General features: G+C 38.8%; 2 protein-coding genes across 6 annotated transcripts in view; both read right to left on the reverse strand.

The window, feature by feature from the left end:
• The window catches only part of dip2ba (DIP2 acetate--CoA ligase B (putative)a), a 47,999-nt gene extending 41,691 nt beyond the window's left edge, over positions 1-6,308 (reverse strand). For both annotated transcript variants that reach the window (XM_004070424.5, XM_020704622.3), the window contains exon 1: positions 6,024-6,308. In XM_004070424.5, the coding sequence (XP_004070472.1) occupies positions 6,024-6,108 (85 nt within the window). In that variant the 5' untranslated portion in view covers positions 6,109-6,308. The remainder of the gene's footprint in view (positions 1-6,023) is intronic.
• Positions 6,309-8,309: 2,001 nt separating this feature from the next.
• Positions 8,310-26,393, reverse strand: atf7a (activating transcription factor 7a). Of its 4 annotated transcripts, none has more exons than XM_011477044.4 (12): positions 26,288-26,393; positions 18,422-18,493; positions 16,276-16,372; positions 16,014-16,126; positions 15,501-15,668; positions 15,277-15,425; positions 14,027-14,114; positions 13,820-13,939; positions 12,978-13,127; positions 12,599-12,787; positions 12,231-12,336; positions 8,310-11,050 (listed from the first exon to the last, which is right to left on the reverse strand). In XM_011477044.4, the coding sequence occupies exons 2-12, from the start codon at positions 18,467-18,469 to the stop codon at positions 10,818-10,820; spliced, it is 1,461 nt and encodes a 486-aa protein (XP_011475346.1). In that variant the 5' UTR covers positions 18,470-18,493; positions 26,288-26,393; the 3' UTR covers positions 8,310-10,817. The 4 variants fall into 4 exon arrangements, with proteins under 4 accessions (XP_011475346.1, XP_078806805.1, XP_078806807.1 ...); XM_078950679.1 differs by having other exon boundaries at positions 25,693-26,298; XM_078950681.1 differs by lacking the exon at positions 26,288-26,393 and adding an exon at positions 26,017-26,264.
• Between the last annotated feature and the right edge of the window lie 986 nt (positions 26,394-27,379).

Below are 27,379 nucleotides of genomic sequence, written 5' to 3' on the forward strand. Positions count from 1 at the left end.
ATTTGATGGTAAATGGTATATACTTTTACAGCGCTTACCTACCTTCTTAGATGGTCTAAAGCGCGTTGCAGTCATAGTCCCTTTCACCCACGCATACACATTCACACACTGATGGTGGAACCAATCTATAACCACCAGGAGCAGTGTCTTGCCCAAGGACACTTGGACTCACGAGTGGGCAAGGCAGGAATGGAACCTGCAATCTTTTGATCAGAAGTCAACCGCTCTGGTCCATGTCCACCACATCTAGGAACCGACCATTAGTCATGTCCCTAACTTAAATCTTGAAAATCTAAGTGTTACCAACAGTTATTTACAAAAAATGAGATCAGAGAACAAAAGTGAGTTAGAAAATGTGGTCTGGCTGTCTCCAGTTGTCTTATTTGCTTGACTATTTCATTTTTCTCCTTCTTTGTTGCTTTTTCACCCCGACAACAAAAACTACAGTCCAGAAAAGCTTCCCAGTTTTTAATGCTTTCCTTGGTTTGCTTTTACCTCCACATCTTTTTGGAAAAACAACTTGATGGAATGAACAGCTGAGAGAATATCATTTGTGTTATCTAAAGCTTCTTACTGCAACATTGCAGAACAGCACTCTGAAGCTTGTTACGCGCCTGTCCTGTTTATTAACTGTAATCTATCTCCTGTTACTTCTGCTGCAGTTTCATTCATATGAGCGTAATTCTCAAATGTGGATGAGACTTTTCTAGTGTTTTTTTTTTCCATGATATAGACAGAGGAACGCCATCTAAACATGTCATCAGGCTTTATCCTACTTACATTTGCTGACGACTGAGGTCAAGAAAAAGGACGACTAAAAGCGTCCAGGTCCACATTAGAGCTGTCATGCTCTACTGCAGACCCTTACCCTCCACAAACACATACATGCAGGCTACTTCTGCTGCATCTAAATGAGGGATCTTGCAAAGAAGCCACTGACAGTCACAAGGAGTATCTCTACAAACAGCAACAGTACTATATGTGAAAATAGACTGAAGTGCTCCAGCCTTCTCTTCTATTTATCTTTATTTTTATTTCTTCATCCTCAAGACTTGGATCTCGGATTGGAAGTAAATGCCAAATAAATGTATTTCACCAAGTATATTAAACAAAATCTGTGCAGAATTAACTAATATGGTAGGATCTCAACCAAGTATGTTTGGAACAAAAACTCTCAAGTCCAACCAAGTACTCACAAATGTAGAGAAGAAATCCCAAGCAAAGGTTAATAATCGTCATCTTCTCATGTGTGACTGATCACCTGCCCCTGCTGCCTTTTCATTCCAACATGCAAACAAAGACTGGGTTAGCTAAATAGCAGCACATCTCCTGGCCACTGTGGCTCAGACCCGTTGAATGGTCCTCATTGTGTCCCAATGTGTTTTTTACTGGCCATTTTGCAGGACTCTTCTCTTACCCAACCAATGCAGAAACAGACATTTCCACCTGGTTTGTCAGACAAACAGATAAATAAATAGATAAAAGAGGCAATGGAGGCACGGATCCATCAGTAAAAAGACATGGACTGTTTGCACTAAAAGCCTAAAGTACAAAGCAAAAACAATTTTCTTGTTTTTCACTGCACTCAATGCTTCACAGAAGAAATAAAAAGAACTGAACTGACAAGCCAGGTTCTCTTACAGGCAGATAACTCAGGAACATGTCGAACAAGAAGATCAAAACTAATTTGCTTTAAAAATAAAAACATTTATACCTAAATGGCCACATATTTTTCAGCCACATCTTTAAATATTTATTTAAAGTAGTTTCAAGGATGTCAAGTGACTCCAATATACATCTTGTGTTGTATGCTCCTTATAGGCGTCTGAGCGTTTTCTGAAACCACAACAAAGTTTTGCAATTCCAAGCAATTTCCATTCTGGACACCAATTGAATTAAGTAGAAACAGTATTCTTATTAAAGGTGGTATAAAACTTATTTTAAGTTTCAAAGTCATTAAACTTAGAAAACCTAAAGTAACATAACAGACAGGTGATGGATGTCAGTCCCGTCAAAATCCTAATTCCTTCAGAACCACTGTACGGCAAAACGCAGGACTCCCATTAAATCATTTAGTTGTTTTTTGTGCTTTCCAGAGAGGACTAAGGTTACAAACATGATGTATTTAGCAAAAACTGTATAGATGCTTGCAAGTTTGTGCATACCAGCTTATGTTATAGGTGTAATAAAATATTTAATTTAATAATAATTTTTTGAAGAAAACCACAACACTTAGATTTTCAGGGAAGACCCTCCTTTTAGGTCCCAATCTGAAGATAATGAAGTGTTTGCTGTCAGAGCCGCCCCCCCCCCAAGGTTGTGGAGTGACCTTCCTGCTTCTTCTTAGGTCACCTCAGTTGTTATGCAACACTCTTTAATTATTTCTTCTTCTAAAAAAACTAAAAAATAAACATTTAAAAGTTTGTTTTTTATTCTTTTTTATTTTTCAGATTTTCTGTTGTTGCGATTGGTTTACTGTACCGTTGTTCAAAAGCTTAGATCAACCGACGTGGTCGATTTTTCTCATGAAGCATTTTTGTAAGACGGGCTTCATAAATACAGAGCGTATATAAATAAAGTTACCACAGACAGCTCATGAGAGTTTACTGCGTAAAGCTAAACGAACAACAAAAAAACATCTCTGACTTTCCATTTCTGAGACAGAGAGGGTTGCCCTTCTGTGGGGATCTGAGTGATGGAAAGGGTCTCAATCTGAAATGTTCTAAAATAGCTTAATAAATGTTTAAAACACGAGTTCTGTTATAAAGTTGTTTAACTTAGTTTTTTTTTTCTTTTAGAAAAACAGCTGATTATATCAGAGAGCAAATGAAAACAATATTTAAACAAACTTATGTTGAGCTATTATTGTATGACAGAGCTGTTAAACTGGACAACTGTCCTCAGCTCCTTATATATGAACAAGAGAGAAATAAACTTACCAGAATAAGACATTTCATTGTAGTGAAAGATGCTAACTTTTCCCCTACTTACAGTTTTTTCAACCCTGCCCTGTCCACTCTTATGTAAGCTACAATGTAAATGGAATTTTCAATAAGGATGGGCTATATGTCGGTGCCAGTATCGGCTGATATTTGCACAATTTCGGTTTATCGGTCTAATATTAAAGACATCTACTGATATTGTTTTCAGATACACTTTGTTTTTTTAATGTTCCTGGCAATGGGAAGCTCATGGTATGTTTACAGTCATAGTCTGTAATTGACTGTTTCCAGATATATTTTAGTTTTGAGTGGGATTCATGTTCTTCCTGATGGATCCCTGGCAATGGGAAGCTTATGGTTTATACTCATGTTCAATAGTCAATAATTGGTCTAAATGTTTCAAAGAAATACTTGTTCCTTTGAGTTTTTTGCTATAGGTCAAACACAATGTAATTGAATAGCAAAAAGAAAAGTTTTGCATTTCTTAAAAAGAAACACAAAGTAAATGTAAACATTGTGTTATTCCATGCACTTAAATTTAAGTATCGGCAAATACAAAATTACAAAATACAAAACAGTTGCAGGGAAAATATCGGTTATCGGTATCGGCCTGAAAAAAATTATATTTAGCCGTCTCTAATTTTACACTGTTACATAAAAATATAGTTCAAAAGGTCATCCATCTGCTGTCATTATGATACGGTTTACTGTAAATATCAGGCTTTCATGTCAGTTCAAATGTTATCAGGTCTGAGTTTTACAGTTCCGTAACATCATCTTCCACTTCCATGTCAAAGTCTGGTCAGAAACAATGAGCAGGGCCTTTACAGCTTTAACTGAACATTTTGAAGACTCCTCTAAGGCCACTTGGAGGAGGTGAATGCCCATTTCACAGCCACACTGACAAAGGGAGCAGCGAGCCTCAAACACTGGTGTCAATCAAGCAGTGAATGAACTTTCCTCCAGCTAGACCATTTCAAATGTGTACTTAACCGTGCTGCTCTTGGGCCAGCAGTCAATATTTGAGTACACATTTAGTGTTCTGTGATCATATAAGACCCGAGGACCTTTGAGTTTGCAAGAACTGCTTCCCACTTTCTATACAAATTGTGGGATTGGAACCGGTGGAGGTGAGCAGGCCTGACATCACTGTTGTTGTGGGTTGGAAATTTAACAAAGACAGCTAAAGCAAATGAAAGCATAAATATAATTTTTAAATAACATTTTAGAAACTCCAAGCAAATTTTAAATTGGTACTAAAAGTTACGTTTAAGATCCTTTAAGAAACCTGAATGTAAAGGAATGTTTACCAACACATCTGTATTTAGCAAAAAATGTTATTTCTGTATTTGATCCAGGCAGCCGTGGTGCGGAAGAGCGGTCAACCTCTGTTCTGAAGGTCACAGGCTTGGTTCCCGCTCTGCCCACCCATGTGCAAAGTGCTCTTCAGCAAGACACCAAATCCCATATTACATCTGGTAGTCATAGGTTGCCACCAATGTTTAGCAGCAGAGCTGCCACGAGTGTGTGATTGTGTGTGATTGTGCGTGTGAGAGTAAAGGTAGTAAAGCACTATACAGGTTTACGCCATTTACCATCCAATGTATTCCCCAAGAAATTTGTATATTTTTCAAGTTTGCATATAAAAAATTGACCAAAAATGTTTCCCAAATCCGAACATGTTCAGTCTCTTTGGGATTAACCATTTCAAATGAGACGTTCAACATATGAGAACGTATGACACAATGTATACTTCTGTTAATACACAAAAGCAAAAAGGGGAACGGTTTTATAGATGAAGTATACCAAACTTGGCATATCCCCAAAAAATATCATTTTGTTTGTCATTATGTTTTTCTAATTTATTCCAGTTGATCATTTCAAAAACTGGTTTGTCTGTCTGCAACTTAATTAACCTAAACTGCTCTGTTGGTTTGTGCATTTCACATTTAGGACAAATCTAACTCCCAACTCAAAAAATATAGTGTAAACGTTTGTTTTAGAGTCAAGATTAACAGTATTTTTATTTATCTAAACTGACAAAAACATTCAGAATAATGCATCTTATAACATAAAATAAACAAATCTGATTCCAAACTACTGATCATTAAATGATTGACCTATTTCCAAAACAGTAAGTAGACATTCTGCTATAAACCGTTTTGAAAGGGACTTTTGTTACATTGCTGACGTTCTTAGAGTGCTTCCTTCTAAAGAATGAAGACAATATTTACCTGCTGGTATAGAAAACAATATGCATATGCATTTACACATAAAATAAACTAATCTGGTTTGACACAACTGATCATAGAAAGACTGAACTGAGATTGCCTGGGGCCATGAAACCAGGCTAAACCAGAACCTAAACCAAAGAAAAAGCACATCGAATTGTGGTTCGAAAGTTAGATAAACATATAATTGTGGTAATGATAGGCTCCCTCTCAAGTTTATAGGACGTTTTGATTACAACGTCAGTGTATTTCACAACACTGCGTGAGAAGCTGGATCTCCGTGTTGCACCTTAGCACAGATGACTGTAGGCCTGAAGTAGTTTCATGTCAACACTCGTCACAATGACTCACACTTTTACAGCAACACAACATGTCTAAAGCGGAAACTTAGGCACAGACACGCCGTGTCAGCAGCTAGTAATGGCCAACACAACGGTTACTTCTCTCTCTAACGTAAACACAAGTCCTGATGAAGACCTTTTCGCCTTTTGGTCATCCGAGCAGCAAGTTAAGAAGCTCCACGCGAGATTAAATCAATAAAAAAAAGTACATTAGGTTTGGCTCCATACTTGTAGAAGAAAACCCGTTGTTTGATTGAGAAATCACAAGGTTGAAAGCTACTCTCTTTCATGCCCTGCTAGCTCACATGCCCACATCCTGTTAGCAGAAACAAGCTAGCTGGCACAGCCTATTTTTCTAAAGGGGGGTCTCTGTCAACCAACACAAAAAAGGAGACGATTAACTAGTGAAATCATCGTTGCTCGTCTGTCCAAACATCTCAGACATTCGCAGCTAGCAGGAAAAAAAATCTTCACTAGCATCCCAGCCAACCCCCCTCCCCTTTCTTTACCTTCAGACAGCTCCAGATCCAACTCCGCCAACTGGTCTCTAACCTCCTTTGGCAGGGCGGACAAATCCACCCCGCGGTCTGCCATGACTTCGCTGAGATACGCCCGGACGGGCTTGTTGGAAAGAAACCGTTGTGTTGCAGGGAAATGTACAAAAGAAAAATAAAGCCCCTCCCTCAAGACACAAAACAAGCATCAGAACGGGAGAGACGGTCCATCCGTGAGACTGGCCCTTCCGCCATAATGGTGGAAACTCACCAAAGGCAATGTGAGGTCACGTGACCGCCTCTACCTCGCCTTCCTCTTAGCGTGACCACATCGAAAGTAGCGCTCCCCCTGGCGGCGAAATCGCAAAACGCACTACATTTAACAGGTAAAGGAAAATAAACTCTTACTTTAATAATGATTTTCTATTTATTTATTTAAATACTTAATAAGCAATGAAGAGGCTTAAAAACCTCCACCTCCTTGGGAAGTCGTCATATCCCAATCTATCCCACCATCTCCATTCACAGTTTGGTTTGCTACAGTGCAGGGGCAGGAGACATCCGGAACCATATTATAGCAGACATGTACTCTCTCAGTCTCTCCCCTCAGACAAAACACAAGTAAGTTTTTTTTTCTCTCTTTGTAGGCTAGATCTAGAAGATCTTTAGAAGATCTAGTCAGCAATGTTTTTCTGAAGTAAACCGATAGCCATGACAAACGGAGATCCCCAGGGTTCATTCCTGGGACAACTGCTATTCAACCTTTACATGTCTCTTCGTATCAAATCATAGAAAGAATTTTTCCCAACGTACTGATGCCGAAGAATTACATAAACAATTTCCTTGGATTCACGATCATAGTCAAGATCATAACTAAAATAGACTTTTAGTACCTCAAATGGCAAAACACAGATGTCTTTAGTCCAGATAGGATTTAAGGAAACTACTTTATAATTTTATCTTCAGCGAGTGGGATTATTGCAACAGTCCTTTCGCCAGTTTGGTCTTCCAAAAACACTAATTGCAGTTCGTGTAGATTGCTGCCAAAAAAATGTAAACTAGTACCAGGAGAACTGAACACGTCTCTCCCATTCTTAAACTCTCTCAAACGTAACCAGGCAAAAATCTGCAGGACACTAAGGGTTGTATATAAATTACTAAATGGTTTTGAAGTTAAAACTACACGTTTGATTTCCTTCCAATTTACATGAACCCAGCATGACTCTGAAAGGAAAAAGTAAGATAAGACCTCAGATTAGAAGCGGACAGCGTGAAGCTGCTTTTAGCTACTACACTGCTCACAGACTAAATCAGCTTTTCTGTGACCTTAAATGTGCCAATTTTAGTCTAAGCAGAAACTATACTGATTTTCTGCTTCAGTGTCGGATGGGTTTCCATGTTTTAACGTCCGTCTATGTGCAGCCGCTTCTACTTTTTATTATTTTATGTTTTAAGAGAGAACAGACCTTAAAATATTTAACTGTTAGGCATTTAGTTAATTCTTTATTAAATTTGATTTACAAGAAAAGGCGTGGGCCTTTTTCTTTCTTTTTTAAACTAGAAATAATAAGTAGTAAACATGACACTCAAGGTGCTATGATTAGCCCATAAAAAGCCAAGGTGAACTTTTGTTATTGACCAAATACTTTTGTCTGTCCCATTATACAAAACATTCTTTAAAAATCATTCAGTGTAATTTCCTGGATTCTTTCTTACATCTTGTCTCTCACAGTTAAAGTGCATGCACATCGCAGACCTCTCTCATCTTTTCAAGTGTGACAACTTGCAGAATCTGTGACTGGCTGGTGTTTACCCGCAGTACATGGAGGTGGCCTCGTTAGTGTTTGATCATTTTTTGTCACAAAACCATGTGGCAAGGTTTCTACTTATACTCTTAATGAAGACTTTTCTTGTTTGGCAAATCTTTATAAACCTGTTCCCTATAAGTACTTTCTGCAACTACTACTGCAGCTTCAGCAGTTTGAACCACCGCTACATGAAACTTTATCATGTTTTCTTGCCACGAAGCCAAAAAAGCAGACTAAGGACATTCCTAAATTCAGGTAGTGTAGAAAACTGTGAAACACATTTAAAGAGGTTCAAACTATGATCAGGAACCTTCTTGCAAGGTACTTAAAAGTCTTTCTATGAAATGGCTAAAAAACACACTAAACCATAGTTTGATAGCATTTAAAGCAAGCCTGAAAAGGATTTTTTAAATAAAAACATTAAAAATTATTCTAAAATGTCTCTAAAAACTTGCTTTTGTCATTGAGAGTGCAGTTAAAACAAAGCAACATGTTTTCCATCAAGATGTAGTTTCTTTAATTAAAACTGCAGCATTGTAAATGTTCATTGTATTTCACTTGAACATGCATGGAAAAGTAAATGTATTCATATAGTACATATATGTACAGTACACAGTACTCTGAAGTCAAACAAGTAAGGGGAGTGTGAAAAATTGTTGATTTGTTATGAGCAGCAACTTTTACATTTTGTAGCATTTTTCATTGACCTGCTCTTTTAAGGTCTGGCCTGAAATGAATATTGCCCATCCACCAATTATAAAATAAGTTAAGCAAGGCAGCAAGTTGAAATTCATCATATTAAAAGGTGTGATCTGATTATATTTTTATAAAAGGTACATATTTTTTTCTTCAGAGAAAACAAACAAACATCTAATAGAAAAAAAAAACTCTGTTACAGAGATTAGTTTATGTTCTTCAGTACAGTTAAAACTCTATGAGAAAGATATATGACAGTTGAAGAAGCGCAGAAAGACAAAAAAAAAAAAGACATACAAAGGTGCCTATGACAGAATTACACAAATACGTAAATGTTGAATATAAATTGAACTCTCATTCCATATGAGCAATAGTTTATATGGGACTGCCAGCTAAATATAGTGCCAGCAAAGTACAACAAAATGCTGGGGTCACCGCTGGGACTTTACAGTTAGAGATCGAGTTGAAGGTATTTAAGCTGCTAAACAAATGTCCAAATATGAAGACGGTACAAAACAAAGTGAAAAAGACTAGGATACATCCGAAACAGAGCAAGAGGGCAGGGAAGCTGCAACATAATCATACAGCTCTCTTTGCTTTAGTGCACACAGACATAACCTCCCGACAATAGACAATGTTCTACTTTAGCAATTACAAATTGCAAATATGGGATCATATTTGATAAAGGTATGCCATAAATGTTCAGGAAAAACAAAATCTAACCACTTGCCTCAACAACAACAAAAAACAACACTATAATATCCGGGTTTTTTTTATATCAGTAAATCTTATTAAAATCTGCTACAAGTATTTTTGTCCTTTCATTTTTTTTAAATCTAGAAAATGTTTTTTCCTCTGTTTCTCCACCAGGTGACAGACAAGGACTGTGTTAAAAATACAGAGTTGAGGAATCCTTTCTGAGAATTTTGTCTTTTGCTTCCTTACAGCTAAAAAAAAAGACAAAAATTATATTTTCAAAGTTTTTTGTATTCAAATATAGTAATTATTTATTAACGACCGCTGTCATTTTTAAGGCAAAAAAAAATATTTGAGGAAAAAAAAAATCAAATTTATGTGTGACAATCTCACAGTGCAAGGTAGAGGCAGTTTTGTATTGCTGTGTGACCGTGTTATTATAACCACTGAATGACCAGTTCATAGCCACTACTGTCCCACAACACAGAAGCGGTGCTCTTTGGAGATCTGTTCTGGTGTCAATATGGCTTTTTTTGGTTTAGTTTTTGTAAAGAGTGAAACCAAGAGGCTCATTCTAGTGAAGCAGCAAAGACGTGCAGCCATCCTGAGACAGGTTAACAGTTACTGTTATATGAAGACCAGCTCAACAGAGAAACACAATTGTGAGAATTGAAAAAGACAAACAAACAGCTGAACAGCGTGCCCAGTTTTTGTTTAGGCTACTAGTTAGAGATGGATGAGTCGCATTTCCCCTTAGGTTTGGTTAAAAATAGCGATTTGAAGTCACAATCAAACGCACTTTAAAATCGGTGGGCTGAACAGAACACCCGATTAGAAAAGAGCCATGCCGAGCACCCAGACAGAAAAGCGTCAGATTGAGAGAAGGTATATTGCCAAGTTCTGGTGCACATAAATATACAATCACACACACACACACATACACACACACAGTTGTTAAAACATTTTATCCTAAATGGTTGTAAATGAGGTAAGCTTTCCATCATGAAGTGTAACCATTCGTAAGAAGCCAAAATGGGTATAAGAGTTGAGCATCTCGTGCACTCAAGCATCCTTCATCCACAGACATACAGAAATGTTTCTGAGAGTCCGGACACTTTGTGGCTGTCATCATGGCTAAACAGTTCAGGAGCACAAGGCACTATTCCCTGCTTAAAACAGTATGGGTGTCGCTTCAGCTTTGAGCTGACCAGGGTTGGTTATGTAACATGTTTCAAGCTGTGCAAAAGCAGAATTTGTGTTTGAATGGGAAGTTTATCACGGCAAATAACTTGACGCAATCCCTTAATGAGGAGTCATTCCACAAGGGAGGTTTGGAGAGGGAAGGAGGAAGGCTCAGGGCACGGATACTGGAGTCCAGCCCCTGTAGTCTGTGGCAAAATGAACAGGAAGGTCTCTTTTAAAGTCTCAGTCCATTACCAGAAGGCTGCTGCTGAGCTCCAGGCTACAGCACAACGGCTCCGCAGGAGGGATGAACAGAGGGAAGAATGACAAGGGGAATAGTGGGATGTGAAATTTGGACTTAAATCTGGGGGGAGTCTTTTCTACCGGTGACTGACGAACACAGCATTGGCCACTGTGGCAGTGCTCATCATCTGGCGGCAGACTGCGACTGTGCAGCCATAATTACATGAGAGGGTCCACTCTCAACCCTCTGTTGTTGACCCATTCCTGCCAAAACAGACATTGCCATGGCTTCAGCTGCTGCCCTTGAGCTCAGGCCGTTTTGCCCTGCAGAGGGGCTGGGTGCCAAAGAACTGTGCTGAATCACTGGGGCTGGGGATCCAGTAGGCTCTGAAGTGTCTCTTATGCCATCTTCTGCAGCTATAATGAGAGAAAAAGAACATAAAAATACATTCATTCCATTCTAGTAATTATGGTCCAATGGTAAAATGAACATTTGCTAATTCAGTATTGATTATTTTACCCTTAAAAAATGAAAATGGGAAAACGTCATTTTGATTTTGAACAGAACAATGAGTAAAGCCTTTACTTGAAATATTTTACAAGTTGGTCCACAGTTACCAGGAGACTGAAAAACTGACCACTGAGAACAACAAAGACAGGTGAATGAACACAACAACTACACAAAAGTGTAACTCATCAAAATGTATTACGCTTAAATCTACAAAGCTTATCGAACATCTTCCTTTTCCAGTTTTTGGGATGTGAATTCATGCAGCTAGTAGGAAAGAATGCAGCAAAATGTTCATGTATTCCAGTTTCTTTAGGAGTAATGAGGAGCAGAGACGTGAGCCTTCGGTGATTCACACAAATGATGGAGCTGTAGAGTGCATTCAGACAGGTTACAGTACAGTTTGCCAACCTTTTATTTAGCTTCCATTGAAAACTATACATTGTTTTGCCAGTTTTCGAGTAGTCTTGAGCAATAAGTTTGAAGCTTTTGCCTGTTTTGTCATTAAGTTTTAGGTGCCGTCCTTGTACTTCATCATTTTCAGAGGATTCAAAAATACTCTCATCGTTCCACTATATATTCCACAGACGTAAGAAGGAGAAATGTTTTAGATAAAAAAACAAGCAAACTGGAAATGAACATCAGGAAAACTGAAAGATTCCAAGAAAGTTTGGCTTGTTGGAAAAAAACCTGTTCTTCTTGACTTTTTCATCAGTGTGCAATGGTGTGTTGTAGGGACAAACACCTCATCAGAACCTGCTATTGCAGTAAAAACTGCTTGAAGGCAGCAACACAATCGTATAAATAAACGTTTATCAGATTAAAAACTTTAGGGGCAAACAGGAATCCTTGTGTGCAGAAGGAATTACACAATGACTTTTACGCATGCACTACTCCATTGCTTCCGTGCTCCCATCAGCAGTGAGAATACACCCGGAAAAAATCCACAAAGTTATGTTTGGCCTTCAGAGCCCTCAGAACTGTTTGGTCTCGCTCTGCCTCATAACAAAATTCCTGGTCAAGCCTCCTCTCGCTCTAAATTTAACCATCCGAGTAGAAAGATGTGCAGTGTATGAGCGGGGGGCTCACCTAAGTAGGCATTCTTCTTTTGCAGGGTGGTTACAGGACAGTCCTTGTGTGCCAGCAACAGCTGCTTCAAATGAGCCACCTCGTTCCGTAACAGAGAAACCTCATTCTGAGAAGAAGATACAGGAGGATGATCAAATATTTATACTTCCTAGAATGTTTCGAAGTGTATAACAAATAGTCAAGTAACTCAGGAGGCCTTGCCATACGATTTTACAGGACTGACTCTAAATAAGATACAAATCTTTAAAATCCCACAGAACCTTCATTTAGCTTTATCTGGAAACATCTCTTAAACTTCCAAAACTAGTTGGAAGTTTGTGAGATGTGAGACTGCATTGATCTCTGTCACCCACTCCAAGCCCACTCACCGACAGCGAGACGTTTAGAGTGCTGAGCTCCTCTGCCTTCTTCTCCAGGGAACTGACCCACAGTTTGCGTTTCTGTCTGCAGCGAGACGCCGCCGCCCTGTTCCTCTCCAGGAAGCGCTGCCTTCGCTCATCTGGATCATCATCCGCTGTCCGCCGTCGACGCCCACCTGTGGGCTGTGCTGGAGATACCTGGAGAGAAGAGGGCATGGGTTCAACAGGAAACAATGAGGCGTAGGAGGCGGGTGAAGGAGAAACTAGAAAGAAAAGGGAAGCATGAGTCATTGTTTGATTAGTTATTAGTTGTTAAAGCCACCTCAGTACAAGAAATCTTCCAGGAAGTTCAATGTTTATTTTGGCAAACGAACACAATTTTTTGTACCTGAGGTTGTGCAGGAGATGGAGCATCAGGGTGTTGAACCAGCAGCTGGCTTTGCTCCATCTTTTGAGGTACCATGGCACTGTTACCCATTGCCATGACGCCCATATTTTGTCCTAAAGGGCTTTGCTGGGACAGCGCAGCCTTTAAACGCTACAGAAAAACCAATAAAAGATCAATACCTAAAATAACAATTAAAGTATCATTCAAATTCTTAACCAACAGTTTAAAAAAAGTGTTAAAAAAAGAAAAGTAAGCATTTATTAAAGCTCCTTTTAGACTAAAAACTTTTCTTACTATGTTGCAGTTCCAGTTTAGCAAACTCATGTGACATTGTAATCATTCTCCATCTTTTTGTATCTATGTCAGTTCTGGAGGCTTTACTTGTCCCGGAACAAACTTTCTGATGATTCTGCTAAAAAAGTTATGATGCTGCTTTGTAAAAGAGAATTATTCAGCAGGAAATAGATGAGCGATAACATCTCACGGTGGAAGTGAAGCCATGAAACCTCGGAATCTTCAACCAGTGCCTCTAGCGATTTTTTTGGTTTAAGGAGGTATCGACCAAAGCAGATCGTCGGCTGGTTTTATTACTATAAACAGTGACTACACTCATTCAGAGTGATCTGAAATATAGCAGGAAACCCATTTTCCTTTTTTGTGTGTTTAGCTCTATGTATGCATTGTGGTTTAATAAAAAGCAGAGCAGAAAAGAAAAAAAACGGGTTACTGCAGTCATGTCATATGATGAACAAACTAAGCCAGAGCAGACAAAGTTCTGAAGGCAAACGGAGACGAAAAGAACGAATAAAAAGATAAAAATAGACAGCTAATCTAATGCTGACCATCTTGGCCTCTGAGTGGTTGCTGTAGCCAGAGGGGGAGTTCGAGCCGCTGCTGCTGCCTCCCAGAGGGGGACCAGGGATACCGGGAATGTTGGGCACCATACACATTGGTCGGGCCAGCTGGATGCATAAATAAATACATACAGGTTCAAACCTAAACAACTTTTTGAAATAAGAAGTTGAGTTGCAGCACACTGCAGGCCTTACGTTAATGACAGAGGGCACAGGTCCAGGGAGCACAGGCACTGCCTGACCGCCGGGCAGCATCATCATTGGGTAATGACTAGTCGGCGAGCTGGCAAACAGAAGACCAGCGGCGGATTACTCACATTTGAATCCATTTGCAACAAAAACCCTGAAACACACCAGCTTTAATAACAGTTTGGAAATATATTGTAGGTGAATCTGAAACATCTACGAGTCTTCATCTAAAAACGATCACTGCTGCGTCTTTTTGCACTTTCTGAGAAGAGAGTAGTGTTTGGAGTGTCTATACTACAAGCATGTGTTGATGTTTCAACACAGCCACACAAGAGGAACCAGCAGTTACGTAACAACGAACAATATTGTTGGTTAAACCTATCAAAGGTAACTTTGATAAATTTAGCAAACCACTGTAAAATGCTGCTGGTGTTCTAACTGCTGTAGTCATATTAAAAAAAAAAAAACCTGGTTAAACCTGGAGAAAACCAGAGTTCTGATGGATCAAACAGAAAGACGCCAAACATTTAGTTGTTTCAGCCCAATGCATTATCATTTTTACCACTGTTGTCTCTAACACAAAACCTGATAAAATACGTATAACATCTTTTGGCAAAACAATAATGAAAAGAACTTGTAAACAACAGCTGATATACTGAACTTTGAAAAAAATAAATAAAAACTGAACAACAAATGCAGGCATCTTGCTGATTACTCCTTTAAGGTTGTGGTTTAATTCCTGAAGGAAAAAAAAAACTTTTTTTAAACAGTGGTGATGAAACGGGATCTGATTGGTTATCTTTACTACGGCCAACACAGAGCTGAGGCCTTTTCTTCCTGAGCCTGATAAGGATTTTGTTGTTACCCGAGTATTTTATCTCTGGATACTGTAACTTACAGCAAGCCCTCAGCTGATCAGTTTTTTTTCAAAAAGGCTTTCCGACTGCCGATTTATGCCCTCGACTAGACGCCATCGTAGACACTGTCTGCTTTTGAAGCTGATTGTGGTTCTGCTTATTTTTGGGAGAGGAAAGAAAATGTGCTAAATTTCAAAAATAAATGTTCCTTAAATACAGCAAATGTTAAGTCTGAGACGTTTATTTCGTCCTGATGCTGTTCCTGTTTGCTGGAACAGGAACAGCTGATGCTGTTTGCTCTTGGAGGCAACCATCTACAGATGCTTTATGTGTTAAAACCCAACAGACATGCCGAAGAGAGAATTTGACGCAGGTCCAATGACCAATGATATAACTCACCCCAAAGTGCGATTTGAAGGTGGCGCCTGTGTAATGACAGAAGTCGGTGACGGCATGGTGGGCTGAAGAGCATCAAAGCCTAAGTGTAGTGGAAGAGAACCTGGTCGCACAATGGCTGGGGTGGGGGCCGAATTCCTCGGTGGCATGTCCTGAGAGATAAGTGTTGGTTACACAGGTAAAGAAACTTCTTGTTGGTTCATCCAAAAGTGACATTTGTTAATTACCTTTCCCGTCACTATAGGGTCTTGGCTGCTGTCTGACATCCCAGATATCGATTCGGGGCTTCCTGGAGGCGAGGAATCGACCTCCACAGGCGCCTCCTCCTCCTTCACCTTCACATCTGACGGCGTCTGCAGGCTCATGTCCAAAGCCACGGAGTTGGCAGCTGGAAGCTGGACAAAAGACAACATAAACCTTTTTCAAGAACAAACTGCCATTTATCAGGATAACACAACAGTCCCCATCTTTATTTCAACACTCAGTTATTTTAATATAGTCATTTTTACAAGTTGCAGCAATTGCTGAAATTCTCATCTGGTATTAGGTGTGCAAGGCAGGAATTTCAAGCTGTAGTTTTTATTTTATTAAATCAGCACTTTGGGTAAGAAAAGAGGGAAGTAAGAGAAGTCCCATCTATAGAGCAAAAGCAGAAAACTTCCCTGGTTTCTGAAAACATTCATACACTCAAATATGCTTATGAACACAATGTTATCACCCCACCCCCCGAGCTTTCTTACAGAGTTCTTTGCCCTCTTTTCGTCATCGTCTTGGTCAAAAGAGCTGGCCAGCTCATTAAACAGACCAACTTCCTCACAGTTCTTAAGGAAGCGAGTGGGTGTGGGTGTCTGGTCTGAGGAGGAGAACAAAGCCATGACAACAAGAAGATGAAAATCTAAAGCGCACTTGTTTCACACTCTGCCTTCAGAGTAAAAAGCCATGTAGCTGATACTAGGGTATGATGGGAGGGAGCATCCACCAGCATGGCCAAGTGAACAGTACCTGCTATAATGACAGAGTCTGTCCTGGCTGGTCCAAATTTTAATGTCATCTCATGTTTGTGTTTGTGTACTGCCAAGTGGTCCTCATTGGTAAACCTCTGGAGAAAAGCAACAACATAAAGAACGTGTCATTGTTTAGCCAACAGGTACTGTATGCATAGCATCAACTCATATTAAAAAAGGAAACCTAATAAAACTGCAAAATAAAAAACCAAACAACACAAAAAAAGGTGTTTTCTTGAATTTGCTGATTATTGCCCTTGTGGATACATTCTGAATTTGTGTTGATCATTAAACTAGCATTAAATTACAAAATAATGAATACTGGCTATCAAATAACTCACCAACAACCCTGTAAGGATGTTTTTTAAATGCAGATTCACTTTAATCATTATTAATGTGAGACTCTATACAGCTATTGAAAAACACTAAAGAACACAAAACAAAACAAAAAAGGCCTTGACCGCCATTTTTCTCAAACATTTTTGGTGAGAAGCTGAAATGTGATTTCCTCAGAGATTTATTAGCAATAAAGCGCGACTCTGGCATCAGCCTTTTCACCATTCACAGCAGCCTATTTTAGTCAGGAGAGTGAAGTGGAAACAGTCAAGTGTCAGGAGCCTTATTTTTAGCATCGGCGAAAAAAGAACCCCATCACTAATACAACTACATGTGGCGTCTGTCTCTTTCTTCTGATCAAAGCAACTAGATCTTGTGAAGGAAACTATCTCTAACTAATCTCCCCTTCTCAGATAATGGTAGCTAAGATTACACAACCACCAACGGTAAATACTGGGCATCATATTTATGGGGGGCTGCTGTTGTTGACTTGGTATAAGGAAAATCCCCAGCAGAGTCAATCATTCTGTTCTATTGTGGGCATTATTTAGACTTATCTGGTAGGCAACCATTGCCTTTAAAGGGCAACGGGGAAAGTTAATATTTTTGAAATGGTGCTATTTAAGGGATGTGAGAGGCAACCAGAACACGTTATAACATTTTGCTGTTATTTTTAATCTATTGTGCTAAAGATTGTTTTTTTTAAAACATCGACTAAACATTTTTTTTTAAAAAAAAAGCGTTGAGGTTTTTTTTTTTAAATAATAGTCTAATAATAGTGTAATTACAGAAGATTTTTCGCAAAGAACTTAGAAAAAAATAATAAAATAATGAAAAGGTACGTTGCCAAAAAGGTGGCAAAAGTTTGCATTTCACAAAGGAAGGCGATCTGCTGTTTGAGGAACAGCCAGAGTAAAGTTTAGTGCAACACTACAACAACCGACATGTTTAGTTTGACACTCAAACAACACAACCCACAAGCCCCCAGCTGCACGCCCGACTCTCACCAACCTCACTTTGTTCTGAAAAACTCTCATCCTGCTGCTTGAGATGTTGACTAAATGAATAATGGAAGCTACACTTTAAAAATGTATCAAAAATATAAATGTATACACATCACAGGAGAGAAAACGCAGAAACCTTTTGACTCCTTCAAGTTCAGAGGAGAAAATAAACTCATTTTATTTATCAATCGTGCATCTTTGAAAACTTTACATGACTTTTGTTCAGTTACCACCCAAAATACAACAGATCAATTTTAGTCCAAAAATGTTGAAAGTAAAAAAACTCCAGTGTGTGCTCCCAAAAGGACGACAAGCATCAGAGCCAAGCGTGCAAAACATCAGGGATGGAATTTCCTGTGTTGCACGATTGTAAGTGCTAAATGATACATTTTGAAATAATTTCTTCTCTTCCGTTCAATCTCTTCTTCATATGGCATGTAAGCGGCATACGAGTGCTCTAATAGGTTTTTAGCTGAGTCACGGCTGCAGCTGAAACTTGTATCTGCAAGCGCCACAAGTCAGCAATGACAGGTTGAAACAAAAACTGCTCTGATTACTCACTGGAGCTTTCAGTGAGTCACTGCTCAAGGAGACATCATTTACATGTAAATCCTGTCTACTACTCTGGTATCTCACAAAAAGGTATTTAAACTTAACTTAACATCTTGTTAGGAACAGATTTACTACATATTTGAGAGGCGTAATGATTTTACCAGTAGAGAAGCTTGAGAAAGAACAAAAAAAGAATAAATCAACATGCATGCAACTAAAAAGCCCTAGAGAAGGTGAAGGACTCCGACTCACCTGTCCACAACCAGGAGCGCCGCACACGAAAGGCTTCTCATCTCCCATTTTTGCAAAGACCTTGCAATGTAACTGTGGCGGAAGAGAAGAGTAGAACATGGTTTGAGCTGGAGAGGTGGCAAATGCCCAAAACAACAAAACAGGGATGCTGCGGCTTGTAGTCTTCAGTCTGAGCAGGAAGCTGTGTGCTATTTAAAAATAACCCTGGCACAGAGGAAAACATGCACAGTGGTGGCGAGAAGAAGTTTCCCTGGGGATACTTCCTTCAGACACGGGGGGGCCCTCTGTTGTCCAATTAGAAGCTACGTATGGCAGAAGTCACCCGCTACCATTCACTAAAACCCATCTTATTTACCCAGTTCACTTTCGATACCTTCTTCTCTCTCCCACTCCACACCTCTCCATCGGTTTGCAGTCTTCCACTGTGCAGCCCTTCTTTAGCCCCTCCTGCTATGATTCTGCTCCTTCTCTCAGCTGACTGTTTCACTGTTTCAGGCTTATCTGCCTCGTTGGAGGAGCCTGATCTCACCCATATGATCATAAAGCAGTACCACCTAACTAAAAAGAAAAGAAAAAAAAAACATTTTCTTGAATCTTACTTTAAAGTCCAAACTTGGACTTTCAAAAATAAGTCATCCAAAGATAAAAAAAAAAAAACTGGTGGAAAAGTAAAAAGAAAAAAGTAGAAAAGAACTAAATGGAAATATGGACACAAAATAAAAATTGCACTAAAGATAAACAGCATAAAAGCAGCATAAAGATGATAACATATGCAAATGACTCACTCTGTCTGTTATCATGTGAACACAAATGAATCACGTTTGGGAAATTGAAATGGCTGCTGAAGAACAAGTCAGCGTTGGGGATCTTTTGGTTTTGATTCTTCCTCTCTCCTTACTCATCCAGATGCCCCCCCCCCCTTAATCACACCTGTGTGCTCCCTTTGTCCCGTGCCACTTCATGGGTTTTAGCCTGGTTCCAACACGCAGAATTCTTTCAGACAACCACATTCACACAGCGCCACTACCACGATTTGTCTGCTAATATGAAACGCTCAAAACCCAACAAACACACCAAACAGCGTCCTGTTGACAGCTAACTGAATTTATCAACTACACGCTTGCCTTTGTTTTCATCCAAACCACACATTGGCAGTAAAAAAAGCCGCTCAATTCCACAAATAATTCAGCGAGATATTACAATTTGAACACTCTACAAACTTGCCACAGTTTATTAAAACATACTTTTTAATATGATGAAGCTCAATTAAAACATGTGCAAAAGGTGGACGATGCTCTGGTGATTCTAGACTATGAAACTTGTGGTTTTGACTATAATTTATCTCCTGTTTGTCAGCTATTTTTTGAATAATCAGTCAAACAACTACGGTATTTTCTGGAGTACAAGTTGTAAGACCCAAAAACTGCCATGATCAAAAGAATAAATTGAACAAAAAAAACTCTATAAGAGTAGGAATTCTGCTTTTTAAAGTCTGTGATTTTACTTAAAGAGAACACATTGAGAACACAGTAAAATAACTTGGTGTAAAAAAATTCTCTCCATTATGTAATATTAAAGAGGAAACATGGCTGTTCTATGCAAATGATACTCAGAGGCTGTAGTCAGAGACCAGCGATCTTTGACACTGTGGGTTTGTAAAAGTTAGCTTTCAGATGTCAAAAGGGAATTACAGCAGCAGGAAATACGGCCAATCTTACATTCATTAAAGGCAAATATTTGGGCTTCTTTTTCCAGAAAATGAGGAGTCAGGTGTTAAAGGCTGTAAACGAAAAGAATAAAGAAAAATAAAGGTCAAGTTCTTCAGAAGAGCCACAAAAGTATTGAGTAACTTCATCAAGTCATGTAGTGTTAAAGAAGTTGAACAAGTTAAGTGTTTGGCTGCTGACCAACCCTGTGGCATGTTCCGAACCAACAGACAAAGCCAACATGCTAAGCCTGTTCCATCTGGGGACCTCAACTACTGCAGCAGAAATGACAACAAAGACTGATTTTTGCCGTCCTTGGGTAAGTCCACCGTGTTTTTGACAGACTGCTGGCGAAAATATACATAGTTCAAACTTGAGGAAGAATGTGGTTTCAGGTACTGACATCAGAAGCTGCTGCTGCAGATTCCCAGCTCAGCCATCTCACCTGCCTCCTTCAGAACACAGTGTCTGCTTGGCTTACGTTACAGAAACTCAATACTGTACATCCGTTTAACAAAATGCATTCTAAATGCGAAGATGCTTTTATTTATCAAATAGTGAAGAAATTCTTATGACAAAACTGCAAACTGTAGAAATAACATTTTAATGCACTTGTTTTATAATAATTGGGGTTGGCTAATTATCAGATAGTCCTACGTTTCCTTCAGAGATTTTTATTGGAACTTAACCATCAATTGTGTTTATTTCTATGATATTGCATAGTAATGTGTTTGTGTGTGTCATGTGACCCTGCGACAGACTGGCGACCTTCGCCCAAAAGTAGCTGGGATTGGCTCCAGCAGCACCGTGACCCCCAAAGGGATTCAGCGGGTTTAGAAAATAGATAAATAATTATAAAATGATGGACATAAAAGGATCACTTTGCTGATATAAAATAGGGCAAGGTTTAAAAAAAAATTAAATATCAAATTGATCTTTTTTTCAGACAAGAAATATTGATTCATCAAATGTATGAATTGATTACTTTCTAAGCCTTTTTTTAAATGAAAAAACTTCTTTAGTTTGTGTTTTCTTGCAAAAAGATATAATTTAATTTAAGAGTCCCCCATTTCATCATTAATTACGTAAAATATGTTTTTCATAACCAAATAAACTATGTTTAAAAAGAACTAATTATAAAAAGGCTAGATTTCTATCTAGATAACTCATCCAATTGAACTGTAAACTTGCAAACAAATAGGTCTATTATCTTGACTGTGATCCGCAGCCATAATCTGAAAGCAAATCAAACCTTTTGTTAAACTGAGTTTTTTGTCTTCTTGTCTTGTTGATGACCCATAGCAGAAATGACAGAGAATGACTTTCTTCTTCAGTTTGTTACAACCCAAAAAGTACTTTCACTAGGCTTTCTCCACCCGCTGCACAGCTGGACAAAAGTACATGTTAAGACAAAGCGGAAAGTCTGCAAAAGTAAGTCATTAAAGTTAAATCAAGGACTTGCTGAAGAAGGGGGAGAAAGCGGGTGTGGTGGGGGTAAACATGAATGTTTTACTACTCTCGGCGGGCCAGATGTGACGTCTTCCATCTGTTACGCAATGCTGTTGCACAGACAGCCCAGCAATCACCAACATGACTCAAGCGTGTCGTGTTTGAAAGCAAAAAGTGTTGAATGAATAGAAACCTCTCTGGTGCATTTAGATTCTAAACAAGAAAGTTTGACATTTTGGAGAAGAAATGCCCAACAAGAAATAATACCTAACCGTCAGAATCCTTTTGTCTTCCACCTCCATAACTTGAACTTTCATCATGGAAACCCTTTCAAAAGTTCAATACCCCTGCAAAAGGTGGGGTTAAATGATATTACCGACTCCTCCCACACTAACCTCTCACTTCACACCACTCCTGAAGGGGACAGATCATTTATTTCTTTGGCCAGAAGTAAATGTCTGAAAGTTTTCCCAGTGTTGAAGTCAGTCCACCCCCCCTTTCTTGTTTAGCTAAGCCAACGCGTGATTACTGAAGCCTTGTCCTTTTACATGACACTTTGTTATTACACAACTTCCTAATGGACCTGCATCTTGCATCTGTCAAGTTTAAAGAAGAAAAGTCTGCCTCCCATTTGGAGATCAGCAGAACAGTGCAACTTGCAGGCCTCCCAAACTCTGAGCAAAGGCAACAGGTTAGTGGCAGGAGCCTCACACAGTCCTCCAAATCCACTGGGTCTATTTGTGCAGACGTGTGTCCGCGAAGAAGATACTCCATCTAGCTCGTTATACCAAGGGTGTGGACTGAGAGGGAAAATAGACACATCTGGCATCAGGGTAGGAACAGATTTCAAGAGTTTACATCTTACTAAGGATTTCCTAAACATTAACTCAGCTGGCTGGCACCAACATCCAACGAATAGCTTGATTTGTTTGTACGTTCTCCCATATTCTGCAGATGAAAAGGGCCTTAAAAACACGTTTAAAAAGTCCAAAGCAGTGTTTGTAGGGGGTTAAACAGAAAAATCCTTAAAACTACTTCTGAAAATCCAGCAACACCAAAAACTCAATTCAAAGCTTATTCACAGACACGCTGCCCTCAATTTCCATTCTGGACTGTCAGGTGTATCACACTGGCAGTAATCTCTGGGAGTAATTTAAGAATTGAGGTGTCAAACTTCGCTGTACCATATTAAATCCTCCATGCTAACTTATCAAGATTGTTACATAAGTTCACATGCACATGAGCAATAATAAACCACATCATTGTATTTCTCCACACTTTGACCCGTGATGCCACCAAAGCACTCAAAGTCAGTTGATTTCTCTTCAAATGACTGAGATTCTGCCACAGTGCCACCATTAACTAGGATTTCTCAGACTCAGCAGGTGTAAGGGAACAAGTCCCAGCTATAATCAGCCACAGCCACGCAGTGTTTGATGCAGCTTGCTAGGAAACTGACTAAACAAACTGTATTAATAGCCCCCAGTGCAGTCGTGACGCTGGAATCTCAGGCTTAAATTGCCAGCAAGTAGGGGAGACCCCACGAAAAGGAAAACTAGACGGACAGGACAGACAAAATGTGATTAACAAAAAAAATGTTTAAACATGGCGTTCACTGTCATTTCGACTTTAGTGGACCTTCATCCTTTTCCTATCAAATATAAAATATGACCATGTTGGTGAAGAATCCAGTTTTTGTAGCAAACTCTACACAAGTAGATGCATTAATATGCTTTTAGAACTTTGCATCTGAACAGCAACTCTGCTGTGCAGCAGAATGTAATATGTGCTTTACGTCTATTTAAATAAAACACTATAAAACTTCATAGACAAAAATAAATAAACCAAAACTACAAACCCATTATTTATTCAAACAAATTCCATTTTTCTTTTTAAAGTGCCACTATGATTATCTAATGATCATTATAAAAGCGTTCCCGGTGGTCTTCTAATTATAATTATGACTTTTTTAGGCAAAAAAAACCCCCAAAAAACTGCTGTAGCTTTCTAGAACCAAGTTTCAGCAGAGCAGCAGGAGTTCATCAGAAATGTGTCTCCGAGATGTGAGCGGGACTGTTGGCGCAAAGTAAACTTATGCTCATCCCTTTGTTTACACTCTCTCTCCTGCTAGCTTACAGCCCCTCACTACCCCAACCTAACATTAGCAGTGCAACAAAATCAGTGAGCAATATCGGAGCTATCCAGCCGTACAGTTTTGAGCCAGATGCGAGCTCCGACGAGGAAAACAAAGACGTTCGTGGATCTATTGGTCTCCAAGTGGATGCATCGGAATGGAGCAGAGAAGGAAGCTTGTGGCTGGCGATTGAAGATTCTACGTCACAACTACAAGGTTTTACCGGCAACATTTTTCCGTCTGCTCCTGATTCACCGCCATTTTAATAGAGAACTACTCAGAAATGATATTTTAAGCTGAATTTTCTTTATATACGTCCTCCATCATGGGAAAATGCTAATAGAACACATCACACCAAAAACATGATTTTCATTGGAGTGGGTCTTGTTCCTCAACTAAAGCATTACCTATTTGTTGCATAACCTGTATATAGGGTTGTAACGCTGAAACAATGAAACAATTTATCCAACCAAATCGATCCATCTGAGGAAAGTTTTTAATGGCATCGAATCAACCTATACCATTGAAAAAAAACTTTTCAAAATAAAATAAATTGATTAGAATTGATATTGGAAAATACCACTTGGATTTAGACATGGTAGGAATATTTTACTACAATGTAAAAACGACCAAGTGACATCACAGCAGACAACATACGTGATGGAAGCAAAAAAGATCAATCCATCATTACAGTCAATTGTGTGAATTTTGCAAAGAAATGTGAACGCAGTGTGGTAAAATGTTCTAATAATGTTTATAATAATAATATTTATATAATGATGTCATTCAGATGCAGCTCCTGCAGTATAGAAGTTAACGATCGCATACAAAAAAAGAGTCATGAATCTAGACACAGAGACATGCTTATCGATGCTTATGTAGAGCTCTTTAAAATAAATAAACTTAATCTCTCAAAAATCATCTGTATCTCTCGTGCATTATAAACAAGATATACAGTCAAAGCCTTCACATAGTGATGAGTCTAGAAACTTCAGACAGTAGTTTCTCCACATGCAATAGGAGCATCTGGTTTATAAACACATTTTTGGACAAGCACTGACCATTAAATTTGACGCGCGTCAAAAAAAGCAGCGGAGGTGAAATTGACAAATTCGGTGTGAATGCAGATTGGCAAATTTGTTCCTAAAAGTTGGACTTTCCTCTTAAAGTTTGACTTATACTCCAGAGCAACTTATATATGCTTTTTGTTTTCTTTATTGTGCATGTTTTGACTCCAGAAAATACAGTGATTCTTTAATTACAATTTAATTTACACTTGATTATCTTGCAAGAAAGACATGGAATCTGGAAAACTTTGCCTGCACTGTCACACACATTGAGGTTTTGGCTAAAGATGTCCTGGATCAATTTTCGGTCAGTGAATTGGATTGTTTAAATTAACCAATATCAACAATGAATCGTATCGTCAAATCATGATATGAATGGAACTGTTGCTTAAATGAATTGTTACACCCCATAGGTGTTTATAAATACAGCTAGTGCCCTGGAAAAAGGGAACACGTTATAGGTAACATAAATGTGATTTTTTTTTTGTTCCAGGCAGCTGAAGGCCTGTCACTTGCTTTAAACCTGTCATTTGTCAGAGAGGGTCAGGATGTCTGGCTGGACAGGAACTTTCTCTGGTGTCACACTTCTCCAACCCTGGAATGTAGTACAACTCTGCCAAATACACAACCTACATTCCGAGTGAAGGTGTTGACATGAACAGGGATATATAGATCGCCCGTTGAGCTCCGATTGCATTACTACGGATATTTATACTATTTTGGAAACTTTGAGATCTTCTAATTTCTGAGTATTTGTTGCAATATTTGTATTGTTTCCCCTAAAATCCAAAAAGTTGGAGGGTTGCAGGACAGATGTGGACATTCGCATCAACAACACAAGTGCTCGTTCTTTTTTAAATTCTTCCAGACAACGCTAACTGAGGTGAAGAGTTTTCTTTTTTTAGGCTCCATTACCTTCTGGGCGCAGACTTGGTCCTGCCTTTTCCCGTAACAAGACCGCCTTTACTTCGCAACAATTGGCCCACGCCGCGTCAATCAGCGAGAAGTCGCGCGCGTGCAGCTACTGACGCTGTCAATAACAGTCGTCGGAGAATTCTCATTGGTCGAAACAACGAAATCAACTTTTTGGATCCACGCAAAACTAATGGCTAACTGCTGTTGCTAGCGTTCACAACAGGCCGAAAGCACATTAAAAATGGGTAATAACAGCACAACAAACGATGTCTGCGCTATCAACAAACACACGCACACAAAAGTGTAGCTATGACACAAGTTTACCAGGACATTTGAAGTTTGTGTTGGGTGAGTCAAGTCACTCTCTGTCGTAAACGGATAGCAGTTAGTTAGCGGACTGACAATTCAGAAGCGAGAGAGTTAGTTGGTCCGAATGAAACGTTGTAGGTGCCAACAGTTTGACAATCACACAGAGGTCCAATTCCACAGTAACAAGCAAAGCTACGAGTCAAACTAACGCCAACTTTGTGATAACTTGCCCCGGCAAACTCATCTTTAATGTTTTTAGGCGTAAATAAAGTGTTTACAAACTCACCCTTGCGCCCCTCTCTCTGACTCCCCTCTCTCTCCTCTCTTGGAATTTGACACTCCCCTTGACGGACAGTTATCGCGAGATTTCACTCGGGTTCCAGTTTAGTGATTTTTTTTTTTTTTTTTTTTTTTTATTGAACTTTTCAAAGACAAAAATACAAACTCCCGCAGAGGATGAACACACCACAAAATACAAAAACACTAAGGGGGTAAAAAAATACTCTCAGTCATAAACATAAAGTGTTAAAAACACTTACAAAAAATAAAATAATAAATAACAGGAGCCAAATGATAACACAGGATGGAAACTAGAATAAAAGCCACAAGGAAATTTGTTTAGATATTTTTTTAACACCTACTGAGGATTGTAATCTTTTCAGTGAGGAATAATATAATTTAAAATCGTTAATAAAACCTGGGAAGGAGGGCTTGGAACCTCTCCACTTGCAACAGTGGATGTGGTATTTTCCTAAAAGTAAGATGATATTAATGATATTTGAGAAAGAATCATCAATATTTTCCATAAACAGCAAGACATCAGAAATACCAAAAGGGGGAATGTTAAGTTTTAAATTAATCCAATTCCTTATTTGAGTCCAGAATTCCTTAGAGTAATCGCATGAAAAAAACAAATGTTCCAGCGTTTCCTCATTGGAGTTACAAAAAATGCAAGATTCCACGTCAAATTTAAATCTGCTTCGAAGAAAATCGGAGACAGGATAATATTTATTTATTATTTTGAAATGAGTTTCTTTTATTTTGGGCAGAACAGGCCATTTAATGTACTTTGAGTGTGCTTTAACTAACAGAGATTGGCTGTTGGAATAAGAGAATGATCTAAAAGAGGCTCGATTATGGACATGATAAATTCTATCTTTTAAACAGTTGTTCAAAAGATTGTTATTTAGTTACAAATCTAAGAAATTACATCCATTTATCTGTAATTTTGGTAATGAGATAATTGTTCTATGAGGAGTGAAAACAGTGTTCTTTATTAAATGAATCAAAGCAGCAGGAATAGCTCGACATACTTTTTTAAATTCTTTAAGGCTGCAGGTGAGACTGTATTTATCTATAAACGAAGAAAAAGTCAATA

Source organism: Oryzias latipes, chromosome 7 (assembly GCF_053564925.1).
Source record: "Oryzias latipes strain Hd-rR chromosome 7, Olatipes_Hd-rR_3.1".
Taxonomy (NCBI): Eukaryota; Metazoa; Chordata; class Actinopteri; order Beloniformes; family Adrianichthyidae; genus Oryzias; species Oryzias latipes.